We start from the raw sequence: 14,445 nt of genomic DNA, 5'->3' as shown, positions 1-14,445 counted from the left end.
TTCAATACACAGTTTTATAGTTTTTCATCATTATTTTTTTAGGCTCAATATGAGGCTTCGTTTCCAGAAGATGTGGCTATTAATACTGTTATTCTGACAATTGGAGCAACAGACTTGGACACGGGTGTCAATGCAGAAGTTCAGTACTCTCTGTTTGGCATTGGAGTTGAAGATTTTTACATGGATGCAAATACTGGTATTTCTGTACAAACTTCTTTCACATTTGCTTTTACACTTTCTACACTTTTTTTCAGTGTCTTAAGGCTTGAATACACTACATGATTTTTGACCTGGTTTGCACTGGAGGAGTCAACACTAGTTGCATAAAGTCAGAGCATGTCTGCAGATTTTGTGCAGTCGGAGTTGACAGGTTTCACAAAAAGTCGTCGTCTTTTCTTTTTTTTTTTTGCCTCAGACTGATTCCTTCCAGTCTGATGATATCAAACATGTTTGACATTTGTCATTTGTCTCTTAGCAAAAATGTGCATGTTTATGCATGATTTTGTGTTCAAAGTGATTTGAGAAGTCTGGTAGTACTGTATGTGATCCTGTGTCATTGAGTGAATACTGCCCGTTTGTTTTCTGTAAATATTTTCAAATTCAGCAAGTGTATGATGCTGTTCAGATTTTAAAAGTTGTGAACTGCATTCCAGCCTTTAGATTATTTTAAGTAATTGGTTACAATACAAATAATAAAATGTTGCCTTCTATCCCAGATTGCTTGGAAGTTTAAAGCATCTTTAGATAGACAGCATTGATTTAGTAATTACTTCATTGACGTCATTAGGCTTGATTGAATGAAACATTTATGAGACACAAAAATATTTAGCACCGCCATCCATCATTTACAGTATCTTTTATTCATCTCACTTAAGTTTTTACTTAATGCAACTCTGGCCCATGGTTCTGAGTTCCATCCTGTGAGGCTTTTCTTATGTCTCTTTCTTTTTGTGCCAGGTGAACTGAAGACGGCTTCTCTGTTGGACCGGGAGAGAACTGCAGGTTATAAGTTGGTAGCGCAGGCTACAGATGGAGGAGGGCTGTTCTGTCGCTCTGAAATTTCTCTGACCATTCTGGACGTTAATGATAATGCACCATCATTTGCCTTCACACGGTTCATGGCGAGTGTATATGAGAGCGCGGCGCCCAAGGCCTTGATCACACGCCTTCAGGCTAATGATCCAGATGAAGGTGTGTATTTCACACGTGTAACATTTAGGTTAAACTTTCTATGAATATATAAGTGGTCTTGTGACTGATCACCGTCTCTTTTTTCCGAACCATTTCAACCCTCTTTTGCCTTCACCATTTTATTTGAAATAGTCCTACGGTTTGATTTTGAAAACTGAAAACATAAGCTCATAAAACTCTCACAATAATTAACAAATAACAAAATCGTGTTTAAAATTGTTTTAGATGAGGTACAGCATATCACATTGCAAGCCCTTAAATTTAGCGAATGATCCTTTTTTGGATCATTAAACATTAATCTCTAGAGGGAAACATTATCATTGCATGTTTGATGGGTTTTTTTTATGCCTTCTCCCAGGTCTGAACAGGAAGATTGTGTACACACTTGTTGACTCTGCTGATGGTATGTTCTCCACTGACCCATCCTCTGGTGTGGTGATCCTGGAAAAGTCTCTGGACAGAGAGAGGCAAGACTTGTATTCGATCAGGATCAAGGCTACTGACCGAGCAGGGGCCGATGGCTCGCTTTCCACCCAGGTGGACCTCACCATCGTGGTTCTGGACGTGAACGACAACCCACCTGTGTTTCAAAAGCAAGATTACGCGGCCACAGTGCCTGAAGATGTTACTGTAGGAACAGAAGTGCTGCGCGTCTTTGCCACGAGTGGTGATATTGGAGTGAATGCAGAAATCTACTTTAGATTCTTGTCTGGAAATGAGCTGGGAAAGTTTTCCATTGATGAATCAACAGGCAAGGCGGGGAGACGGATGTTTTCTGCACATAAAACAATTATTTCTGGTTTGAAATCGTTTTGCAGTTTTTAGTTCGATTTCTTTCAAGAGCTTACTTGTAACTAACACAGACAAAGGCTTATTGTCAGGTCATTTATATTTCCTTTCTTCATGAATCATTGAGAAAAATGTAAGAAAGTCTATTGACTCTAGAAAGGACATTATGATTTGACAAATTGTGTCTGTTAAAACAGCACAATATAAGTGCAGCGATTGGGAAAATTTGTTATGAATGCTCCACAAAATTCTAATAATCGTGCTTAACATGCAGAAAACATGGGAACAGTTACTGAGAGCGCTCTTTGTCTCTTAAAAAGATGTACGCAGTCAGTGGAAACCCTGAAATATAACAACATTTTTATAGTTATATCACTTCCCGTCCATTCAGTTTTGACAAAAGAATAATGTGCTTTAGTTTAAAACTGTACTTTAAGAGAATTAAGCTCTTAAAGGCGCAAGGAAGTACAGTGCTTTCTTTTAGCTATTGTGTGTGAGCTAAATGTTCTGGCTTTTCTTGCATCCAAAGGAGCCTTTGTATTGAAAGTTATGTAAATGTGGCGTCTATCATATGCATTTAAATTAATTGGCTTAGCTCTGACTCATATCTTGTATGATTCCAGGCATAATTTCTGTGGTGGACGATCTTGACTATGAGCTCTGCAAGGACTTTTTCCTAAATGTCGAGGCCTTTGATGGCGGATCGCCTCCCTTGACGGCCAGGACCATAGTGACCATAGAGCTACTGGACGTCAATGACAACTCGCCTTCATTCAGCGAGGACATTTACAATGTTCTGATCAGCGAGGACGTAGCCATCGGAGAGACCGTCACAAGGGTAAAGTTCTCTCATTAGCCGAGCCACTTCATTGGCATTTAATTAGCCACAGACATAATTTCAATTTCACAGCTAGCATATAATTAAGCTTATTGCTCGCATAAATCCCCTTAATGAATTACGCTAGTTATTCATTTGTACTGTGTACTTGAGCTGTAATATAATTTATCGTAAGAGGGTGTAATTTGCTTCATGATCCATATAAATTCAGGGATTTTTGGCTTTTTATCTTGTTTGTTATGTGCAGCTGTTTGCAGAGGACCTGGACAGTCAGATCAATGGGCGAATAACTTATTCCATTCTGAAAGGGGACCGTGACAACCAGTATTGGATCGACCCTGTCACTGGGCTTCTGAAAGTTAACAAGGCACTGGACAGAGAGACGGTTAGTCCTTGGAATGAGCTTGGGTACTTTGGCTAATGAATCTTGACATCTCTTCGAGACACTCTCCTGAGACATTGCATGATTTCGGCCAATTATGTTTAAATCAGCCGTAAAGTCTTTAATTAAGCAAATGTAGGATTGAAACTGAGGCTTTTGTGTGACTGTGGGTGAGCGGACAGTCTTGTTCTTCTAAAAAAGACATTTAATAAGAGTTGAGTCATTCTAAACTGTTTTTGCCTGACATTTATCCTCCTGTCTCACTTGTACAAGGTCTCAAGCTACTCATTGTCTGTGCAAGCGTTTGACAGCGGGTCACCTGCCAAGTCAACCACTGTGAATGTCAATATCGAGATTGCTGATGTGAACGACAACCCGCCGATCTTCTCTCCCGCTAATGCTTCAGCTGTGATTCAGGTGTGAGCCACAGTCTTAACTCTTTTATTTGCAGCAATAGACATTTTCGCATACCTACAATAGATGCTTTCATTCTTTTGAAAGTGTCTTATTCTCACCAAGGCTGGATTTATTTGATCAGTAATACAGTAAGAACTGTAATATTGTGAAATATTTTAACAATTTAAAATAACAATTTTCTATTTTAATATATTTAAAAATGTAATTTATTCTTGTGATGGCAAAACTGAATTTTCAGAAGCCATTACTGCAGTCTTCAGTGTGTACATTATCCTTCAGAAATCATTCTAATATGCTAATTAGTTATCAGTGTTAAAAAAATTGTGATGCTTAATATTTTTTGTGGAAACATTACAAGATTGGCAGGATTCTTTGATGAATAGAAAGGTACAAAGAACACAGTTTGTCTTTACTGTCACTTTTGATCAATTTAATGTGGCCTTGCTGAATAAAAGTATTAATTTCTTTAAAAAAAAAGGTCAATGTTGCAGTTTATGATTGTCTAATATTGTTCTGTAATATTGCTTCATATATATGGAAAATATTAAAAATTCTTCTTTGCTTTTATTGTTTATAAGATGTTTTTTGTTTTTGTTTTTTTTTTGCTGTATTTTATATAATGCTCTTTACATTTAGCATTTACTTGGTTGAAATGAATTAACAAAAAAAAATCAGCATTTCAAGACATTTCAGAGCAAATACATAAATATTTATGTTAGAAGGCAGAAAAAACTGAGATAAAGTATACAATTTCAGCACAAAACTCATCTCCCCATGGAAATGATTGGTAAGAGGAGAGGAGAGGTGTGCAATGTCTTATGATCTACCTCCAGGATGATAAAGTGTCTGAGAAATCCCCTAGAAAGGAGCTACCTGAGCCATATCTATGGACTAGATAGAATATTATGTAACTTTAGGGTCTGCGTTTTTGACTAGGTCTAGTAGGTAAACAACCTAGCAATTACCTAAGAGACACTTGCTAAGTCGTACCATTTTCCCACAGCACACTAGCATTGAGGACTTTTGAATGGTCAAGCACCACTCACATTCTCAAATTGAGACCTTATTTCTTTTCTTTTTTTTTTCTTTTTTTTTTTTTCAAGTTGAACAAGCCTGCAGGAACTACCATCCTCACACTGTCAGTTTCTGACAAGGACTCCACTAGAAATGGCGCACCTTTTGAGTTTCGCATCGTGTCTGGAAATGAGGGCAATGCCTTCAGTTTGGACCAGAATGGAGAATTACGGACAAGTCGAGTGTTTGGTCCAGATGCAACGCGGGAGTATACGCTTGAGCTACAGGTTAGTACAACTCCAGAAAACAGCTCAAAAAAGTAAAATGTCTGTTAAAGTCAACATGAAACAGAAGTTGGGATAGATGGTTCCCTATCGTGATGTATAACCGAGTGAAACGGCTTCTCGAGCAAGAAATGCTTTTGAGTGGGACTTGAATTTGTTCTTGAAATGATTGGATGGTTGTGGTTTGCTATTGCTGTGATGTCATGTGAGTGACAGGTTGTCCCGCCCTTACGGCAGTAAACATCATCAGAGATGAGATGTCACTGCACGAGGGAGGGGAAGTTATTTTGATTAAAGATTATGAGGGCACATGAATAAAAATAAAAAAGATGTGCACAGATAAATCATTTATAATAAGTACTTTAATATTCCATAAAAAAAAAAAGAAAAAAAAGAAAGATTTGTCCTAATTTCATTGCGACTTTAAAGTGAGTTCAGAATGACTGAAACCACATGTGGGTGTTTCTTCAACTATGAGCACTTTTGACAAATTTAAACACTTTTTCTGGAATGACTTTTCTAAGGTTAATTTCATAACTCATTTTATATATTCTAAATAATGAATTATAAATAATTTAACAAAAAAATACCACTTTTTAGATTATTTGACCCAATTATAATTGTATTAGGAATGACACACAATAACAATATTTTCTTCACAAGGGTCTGTGTACCTTCTGGTAATTTGATTTTCTACTTAAAAAGAAATAAAGAGAAACGAGAAATGGTTTGATTTTTTTTTTCTTTTGTTTAAGAAACGGAAAAATTTTAATGAAGCTAGATTTTATTCATGGGTAATAAAATGAGAGATTATGCTTTAATATTTGTCTTGCATGCATGGGTGGTCCTGAGACGCCCCTTTTCAACTCACCCTGTCTTCTGTATAGCCTACTGTCTGTCCCATCATGCAGTATAAGAGTTCATCTAATGTCTACTGTCTAGCTACTGCTCTGCAAATTAGTTACAATAACGTTTCTTCATACTGATTGACTGTTGCTTATATTTCTTGCCAATATACATCTTGTTTACAGCACAACAACACACTTCTCTGGTCAGCGGAGCACTGGTGCGATTCTTTGCATTGTTTCTTGATAACAGCGGAAAGAACTTAAAATACTCTGTAATTTTTAGTCATACAGATAAGAGTAAGACATCATTCAAAACTGTCTACTTCTATTTGTATACGCTCAAAATAACAACAAAATGAAAAACAAAGTGGGTGTGCTTTCTGCCATCTCTCTCTGTGAACAACTTTCTGAAACGTGTCACAAAAATGAACCGAAACTCAGCAAATACAAAACATCTGGCATGCACAGTCGATCTTGTCTGAGCTCATTATCTCACACAAAGTGCAAGCTATTATATGATAATCATCCATAATCACCTCGATAAAACAAAGCACCTAGCTTCATCAGGTTACTAAATAGGCTACTTTTCATTGTTTTTGGAATAATTCACGCTGTAAGGAATAAGCCTTGAATTTAGTCTACCTCAGAGGAAGAATGTGACTTGATTCGGCAGAGGAGATCATTTCTGATGAGTTACTTGCATTAGTTAAAGTGCTATTTTTAAATTAAACTTGTACACATTTTACTAATTGGGTTTTCCCCCAAACTATATCCTACGTGGAAGACTGAATCGATGCAGGACTTGAATGATGTGGAATAGCGACAATAAGGCATTAACATGATTTCGCTTCAGTTCATAATTCCAAAGTAATTCCATAATTCCAGCCTATAATTGGGCCTTAAGACACTGCAGTAGACTAATTATTATGGTGAAAACTTAAGCAGAGTTTTATTATAAATAATATTAGTTATTTTTATGTGGGGTTTGGTTTTACCATGAAACACAAATAATGTTATTATTAAATAAAAATGTTTTGCTTATAATAGCGAGTGAAATGTTGCATCTGGGTTTTTTCTTAAATAGGCTTTTTGAGAATAAAATTTATTAAAATTTCAAAAGTTTTCCTCCATGTTGTTTTAGATCACATAAAGCCAAATGCCGTTTTATTGTTATGAATTAAATCAACTCTGATTTGTCAATAACATGCATCAGCCGTGAAAAAAAAAATATATATATATAAAAAATTTTTCTTTCTTTATTTTTTTTCTTGTAAGCGCCACTAGTAGTTCTCGTGAACAAACTTTTCTCGCCTGCCATGTATCTTCTATAGAAAATGAACTGAGCTCACGGTTGCTGCGTATACCATGTATTATAGAAGACTAGGGACAGTAGACTAAAGTGCCGTTTCAGGGCCGCCCACACATTCAAAACAAATATTAAAGCATAAACTAATTTTTTACCCATGAACCAAAAATACGAAAAACTTAATTTTTACGTTTCTTAAACAAAACAAAAATCAAACCGTTTCTCATTTCTCTTTATTTCTTTATAAGTAGAAAATCAAAGTAACAGAAGGTTCACGGACCCACAAGTGATATTTACCTTGATTTTTAACATAAAACAAAGTGTCAGTAGATAAAGAAACACTCATGTAGCTGCAGTGACATTTCTAAGGGATTGAATACAGTTCTTTAGTTTAAAGCTTTAGAATTGTACAATGTGTTTTTGTCCTTGTCAACAAGGTGCGTGACTCTGGGAAGCCTCGTCTGTCTTCCACATCCTTTGTGTTTGTGCGTGTCATCGGAGACAGCCTCTTCAAACCTGTGGCCTTCCCACTGGAAATCAACATTGTCATGGCAGCAGATGTGTTTCCTGGCGGGATTATAGGGAAGATCTATGCCACAGACCGAGACGAGAATGATGTTCTCTCTTTCAGTCAGAGACCACAAACTAAGAGTCTTTTCAAAATCAACAGACAGGACGGGAAGATTGTGGCACAAAATGGCCTGGAACCTGGAAGGTAAATTAAATGCAACCTTAATTTCAAACAACCTTAAGTCAAGTGTGTATTTCTTCAACAATGGGCACTTGTGACCTTGTTGACCTCGATATAAAAATATACTCTCACTAGTTTGTTTTATTTAAAGTTTAAATAGTCCTGCATGTCCTCAAACATGACTAGCTAATGCAAATCATACAGCTTTATTGCTAGCATTTATGAAGACAGTTAATTAATAATTAATACTTTTCTGGCTTGTTGCATTATTTCACAAAATTACAGCTTGATTTATAAATGAAGAAAATAATTCGGTATAAAAATCAATTTTTTCTATTGGGGGATCTGTTGGTGCAAAATTGTCGAATGTGGTGGAAATGACAGCTATGGAGCTGTCAATATTTGTGTAATTCGATGTAACTTAGATCATTTTCACATTGAAAAGTTGAAAAGTTTATTTCACTCTTTGATTACAATTTCATAGTTTTTTTAAAAAGTAATAATTAATTTTCTAGGACAAGCATAAAACAACCAAATCTAGACATTTAAAAAAATGTTGCATTGTAAATAGTTTCTCAGACTATTTGTGAACTTTTATATAACCGAATAAAATTTAGTTTTAATAAATAAACCGATTAAAAGTGCCGGTAGTTAAAGAAACACCTATTAAAATAAATGGCTTGAATCTCTCTTTCTTCGGTGCAATAAATTGGATAATTAGCAGATTCAGATATAAACTGAAATCATAATATTATTGGATAATCAATATATATTTCTACATGTTTTTGTGATTTGTGAAACTGCAAATTTGCTTCATAATAATCAGTAACCAGTGTTATTTTAGGTTTAATTTAGTTTTTTATAGTAGTGTTATTTTGAATTTGCTTTTTATTTTTATATTTTTAGTTTACATGTTACTTTTAGTTTAATTCTTAGTGATTTCATTGTGCTTTTGTCATTTAAAAAATATATATTGCCATTTAGGTTTATTAATTTCTTTACAGTTTTAGTTAGTTTTAGTTTTTATACTTCCAGTTAATAATTGTAGCGCCTAAACTTAAATTTATTTCAGTTTATTGCCAATGCAAAATTTCTAATATTAATTTAGTTTAAGTTTTTCAACTAATATTTATATTCTATTTTATTTCAGCTTTATTTCAACTAACAGAAATGTTTTTAATAGTGTCGGAGCCAATAGCCTCATGCGCAGCGCTTCGGTGTGTAGCGCAATTGCGCTTCATGCGACCCGATTACAAGTCCCAGCCCGTGGTCCTTTTCCGGACCCCTCCCCCCTCTCTCTCTTACTTCACTTCCTGTCCTTTCTCAAAACTGTACTGTACCTGTATAAGGCCAAAAATAAATCTTTAAAAAGAGAAAGAAATGTTTTTTATCAGTTTGTTTTAGTTTATGATAATGACCTTGTCTGTATCTGTAACACCGTGTGTTTTCTCCCAGGTACTCCCTAAACGCTACAGTCAGTGATGGGCGGTTTTCTGTAACAGTGGCTGTTAGTGTCCAGGTGGAGCAAGCCACAGATGAGATGGTGCAGAATGCAGTGACTCTGCGTTTCCAAGACCTGACCCCTGAGGATTTTGTGGGTGTTTACATGGAAGACCTGAAGAATGTTCTCCGTAGCTCACTGGTTGGTGATGGGACGGGTGTTATCGACGGGCCAGACCCCCTCCACATCTTGGGAGTGCAGCCAATGAGTCGCTCCAGTCAGCTGGAGGTGCTTCTTGCCATGGAGACTCCGGATGGGGGTTTTGTGGGCCCAGGGGAACTGGCTCTCAAGCTGGAAGAGGCGAAGGGTTTACTAAAGGGAGCGCTGCGGGTGGTCAACATCCTGGATCAGAGCTGCTCAGGGGAGCTTGAGTGCGAGGAGAGAGTCTGTGAGCTCACCCTCAGTCTCGATCCCATCGGCCTGGTCACCTACACCACCTCCAGAGTGAGCTTTGTGTCTCCACGCTTCAGCAGCAAAGAGATGTGCACATGCCCGGGTTAGAGCTCTGCTGCAGTCTCCAATGATAAAACGGGCTAAACTAATTCAAATATTTATTCTAGGATGCATTTCATAGTATGCATTATTTATCCTGGTAGATTAAATTCCAGCAGTGGCTTGTGTCGCAGAATATCCTTTTGCTTGCTTTCTTACTTTTTGTGCCCATTGCAGGAGGAATTTGTCCATCATCTCTAGAGCTTTGTGATGGCCAAACGTGTCCGTCAGACATGCAGTGTGTGCGCAGCAGCCCCACAGCGCCCTCTCTCTGTCAGTGTCTGCCTGACACACTCGACAAATGCGCAGGTTAGACTCAAATATGTTTTCACGCTGCTCATTTTTAAACTCTGGCTTAAGGCCACTTTTAACCCTGGCTAAAGCAGCATTTCATATTTCAAAAAGGGGGTTAGCAACACTTTTAACATGTAGAATGTAACCGTGAGTTGTAAGCTGCTGGTATATATTCAAGTGTTTGTCACGTGTTTAGTTGCAACATATAGGCTAAAGGAAGTAGTTAAAATATTTAATAGTGATGACAAATACATTAACATCATTGGAAAAGCTATGTATATACTGTCCTGGAAATATTTATAATAAAATATAAATACTATGTATATACTGTAAAAAGAAATATTTCTCACTGATTTTCATTGTACATATATTTATTTGAAACTGTATTAATTTGGTTCATAACTGTAAAGAGAATAGTTTTACCTAATAAACATTTTCTTAAAAAATCAAGTGCATTTTATTTAAATATTAGATTTTGCTACTGCCCATACCAAATTTTTAATCATACAAAAAAGAAATGAAACTGCTTTCCTTTGTTACTGCATAATGTATTTGTATTCATTTTAAAGAGTTTAGAGATTGATGTGTGCATACTAGACAAGATACAATATATATATATATATATATATATATATATATATATATATATATATATATATATATATATATATAATATTATATATATATATATATATATATATATATATATATAATATTATTATTATTATTATTATTTTATTTTTTTCTGGTGAAAGTGAGGCCATTCCAGGATGACACATACGTTTTTAATACGAGGAGAAGACCTACCGAAATGTTTATTCTTTCAAAACTTTTATCATTGAAGGGTGTTTTATTACATTGTGCTGGTTTTAACCCAGTGAGAAACCTTTTTTATTCAGTTAACTCGTTTGAAGAATTTTTTAACAAAGTTGAACCAAATGTAGTTTTAGAGTTTTTAGCAAAAATAAATTGTAAACACCTGATATAGTTTTACCATACATTTTTCTCTCCATGAATATAGTCACAGAAGCTGGCATGGCGTTAAAAACAAACAAACAAAAACTCTGGGGAAAGTGTATAGCATGATATAATAAAAATGATACCATATAGATTTTTTTTTTTTTTTGAGCCCCTTAAGCAGTTCCAAGTTAGAAACTGTGTCATTACTACAACAACAAAAATCCTTTCTGATTTATTTTCCTTTAGCTTGATATAGCGGGCAAAACTTATATCAACATTAATTTCCTCTCAAATAACGTCTCTCTCTTGTGGGATATCCTATGAGTGTATCAAACATATATTTAAGTTACATTTTTAGTGTACATTGTTGAGGTCAAACACTTCTATATCTTTTGTGAAACATATTTTTTTTGTGTTGCTTTTACTTGGACTGATTGATTTCTATGCCTGTGCTGGTAAGGCCAGACATCTTTGAGTTTTGCAGGGAACAGTTACATCAAATACAGAGTGACAGACAGTGATAAGTGCGGAGACATGAAGCTGGGCTTGAGAATCAGAACACTGCAGAGCCAAGGAGTCATCATGTACACACGCGCTGACCCCTGCACACTTCTCAAGGTAAGATGTGAATACACACACACACACACACACACTATATTTATCAATGCATTTCTTGTCGCTCATGTGGAACATGCTTGGCAAAAGGAGCAATGAAAGACTCTTAATCATCTTCATAGGTGCAAAAACTTCATTTGAAATTGCCCGATTGTGTTTGCTCTAGTGAGTGGTTGTGTGTCTGTGTTTGTTCAGATAGAGGAAGGGCGTCTGTGGTTTCAGATGGACTGTGACAACAGACTGGACAGCTTGGGCATCTCTGGTCGTCCGATCAATGACGGGTCCTGGCACACCGTGACCCTGGAACTCACCAGTAACTACACTCTCCTTTCTCTGGACGACAGCTATGTGGAGCGCCGGCGTTCTGCACGGGCCCCTGTCCTCATCTGGCCCCTGGCTGCAGACGGAACGCTATTCTTCGGGGCTCAGGTGTTGAACAGACCAGTGGGCAGAGGCGGGCAGAGGCCCCCGAGGGCTCAAGGCGGCTTCCAAGGGTGCCTCGGGTCCGTCATGCTCAACGGGAATGAACTCCCTTTACAAAATAAGAGGAGCCGGTACGCAGAGGTAGCCGGGCTGAGTGACGTGAAGCTGGGATGTGTTTTATTTCCTGATCCGTGCCTCGGAGGGCCGTGCCAGAATGGAGCTTCTTGTGCAAAGCTGCCCTCTGGTGGTGAGAAATAGAAAGCACGTATAACACTCAATAGAGTTGTTCAGATTAGCTTGACTTATAAATCTTGGTTCTTACTGTGTTTGTCCTCAGATTTCTCCTGCAGCTGCCTGCCACAGTTCACGGGGTCTCGGTGTGAGGTGGAGGTGTCGCCCTGCGTGCCCTCGCCTTGTCAGAACGGGGGTGATTGTAAGGCTGTGGGGAACACCTTCCTCTGCGGCTGCTTCAAAGGCTTCACAGGACTCATGTAAGACATTTTATTTCACCATGTACTATTTGTGATTTGTAACCATATACCAATAATCTTGCGTACATGTCAGACCTTTTCATATTGTCACACCACAGACAGTTAATACCAAATATATGAGACCTAAAAGGGAAAAGAGTCCTCAGTCCTCATATTTATAAATATTTACATGTTTTAAGTATATTTTAATATAATAATGCATATTATTTTATTGGAGTAACCCAATAGATCAGGTCAACCATTTTGAACTATATAATACATTGAACTATATAATTTTTAAGAGGTTATATATTATGTGTCCAATACAATAAAACCACCTGGTGAGTGAGAAGTCTTTTAAATCTTTCTAAAAACTTCATGTTTCATTTTTGGTTTCATTTTAAAAACATGATTGGTAGACAATAACATTTTAAGAATAATATATAGTGTGTGTATATGTGACCCTGGACCACAAAACCAGTCATAAGTCGCACGGGTATATTTGTGGCAATAGCCAACAAAACATTGTATGGGTCCAAATTATCGATTTTTATTTTGTGCCAAAAATCATTAGGATATTAAGTAAAGATCATGATCCATTAAGATATTTAGTAAATTTCCTACCTTAAATATATCAAAAATATACTTTTGTGAGTGGATGCAGCAAAATCGCCAACATAAATGGACAACTTTAAAGGCGTTTTTCTCAATATTTCTTCAACGTAAGACTGGTTTTGTGGTCCAGGGTCACATATATATAGATAGAGAGATATATATATATAGATAGATAGATAGATAGATAGATAGATATATAGATATAGATATAGATAGATAGATAGATAGATAGATAGATAGATAGATAGATAGATAGATAGATATATAGATATAGAGATAGATATATAGATATAGATATATAGATATAGATATAGAGAGAGAGATAGATAGATAGATAGTATATACAGTGTATATATATATGAAGAGTTCAGATGCAAAAGCCTCTAAATGCCATCTGAAATTTTCTTATAGAATGATCATTTTTATGAAGCTTGTATATTTAAGTTCAGTAATTTCACTTAAATGACAATTAATAGGTAATCTTCATTGCCATTTAAGTGAAATTATTGAATTTAAATATACAAGCTTGATAAAAATGATCATTCTATAAGAAAATTTCAGATGGCATTTAGAGGCTTTTGCATCTGAACTCTTCATATATATATATATATATGTATATATATATGTGTGTGTATCTATGTATGTCTACCAATCATATTTTAATCACCAAATAGTTTTCATGAGATATGATCTAAGACCAATAAAATATGTATTAATATAGTATTTAAAACATAATATATATAATTGATAAAATCTGAAAGTCTGTGGACTTTATTTTCCATGATTGGTAAGCATTAAAAGCTGTTCTATTTTATTTTTAAAGTCTTTTGTCTTTTGACAATCAAAAACATAATTACAATTTTGCTAATAATATTCTATTTGTGTTTGTTAAATTGCTTTTAGTTAGAATTCTTTGGACGTGATATTTATGTTTATCTCGAAACAAAAGTGAAATTGTGTTTCTTCTGAAATAATGTTTGGTAAGAATGCCTTGCATTTGAGCAGAATTGTGTTGTAGAGAGCAAGTAATCAGCAGCTCACTTTAATTACACTCTTCTGAAAGTCATTATCCTTAGTGTTCACCTGCTGTTTTCCCTCTGAGACCTTGACTGCTGGTTCAATAAATGCGTGACACTGTAAAAGGGGTATGTTGTTTACTTGTGTTAATTAGACCTTTATCACTAATTACTAAAATCATTTAATAAATAAAGAACAGATTTTAGAGCAATCCATCACAGAAATCCCATTAAGGCTTCTCTAATTTCTTTGTGCTATGATAATTATATATATTTTTTTCAATATGAGATGAATTGGA

At 35.8% G+C, this 14,445-nt stretch overlaps 1 protein-coding gene across 7 annotated transcripts in view; it reads left to right on the top strand.

Annotated features, from left to right (window-relative positions):
- Positions 1-14,445, top strand: part of fat3b (FAT atypical cadherin 3b) — a 58,315-nt gene that overhangs the window by 30,325 nt on the left and 13,545 nt on the right. For 6 of the 7 annotated variants that reach the window (XM_082157476.1, XM_082157474.1, XM_082157478.1 and 3 more), the window contains exons 13-25: positions 43-196; positions 958-1,191; positions 1,550-1,942; positions 2,604-2,818; positions 3,066-3,203; positions 3,474-3,617; positions 4,721-4,918; positions 7,507-7,784; positions 9,216-9,757; positions 9,931-10,062; positions 11,468-11,625; positions 11,818-12,292; positions 12,383-12,536. In XM_082157476.1, the coding sequence (XP_082013602.1) occupies positions 43-196; positions 958-1,191; positions 1,550-1,942; positions 2,604-2,818; positions 3,066-3,203; positions 3,474-3,617; positions 4,721-4,918; positions 7,507-7,784; positions 9,216-9,757; positions 9,931-10,062; positions 11,468-11,625; positions 11,818-12,292; positions 12,383-12,536 (3,215 nt within the window). Of the gene's footprint in view, positions 1-42; positions 197-957; positions 1,192-1,549; positions 1,943-2,603; positions 2,819-3,065; positions 3,204-3,473; positions 3,618-4,720; positions 4,919-7,506; positions 7,785-9,215; positions 9,758-9,930; positions 10,063-11,467; positions 11,626-11,817; positions 12,293-12,382; positions 12,537-14,445 lie in introns of those variants that run through there. The other variant, XR_014202315.1, reaches the window with a different exon arrangement.

Source organism: Leuciscus leuciscus (genome assembly GCF_965113295.1).
Source record: "Leuciscus leuciscus genome assembly, chromosome: 24".
NCBI lineage: Eukaryota > Metazoa > Chordata > Actinopteri > Cypriniformes > Leuciscidae > Leuciscus > Leuciscus leuciscus.
Note: the sequence above shows the minus strand (reverse complement) of the source record. Positions and strands in the feature narration are given on the sequence as shown.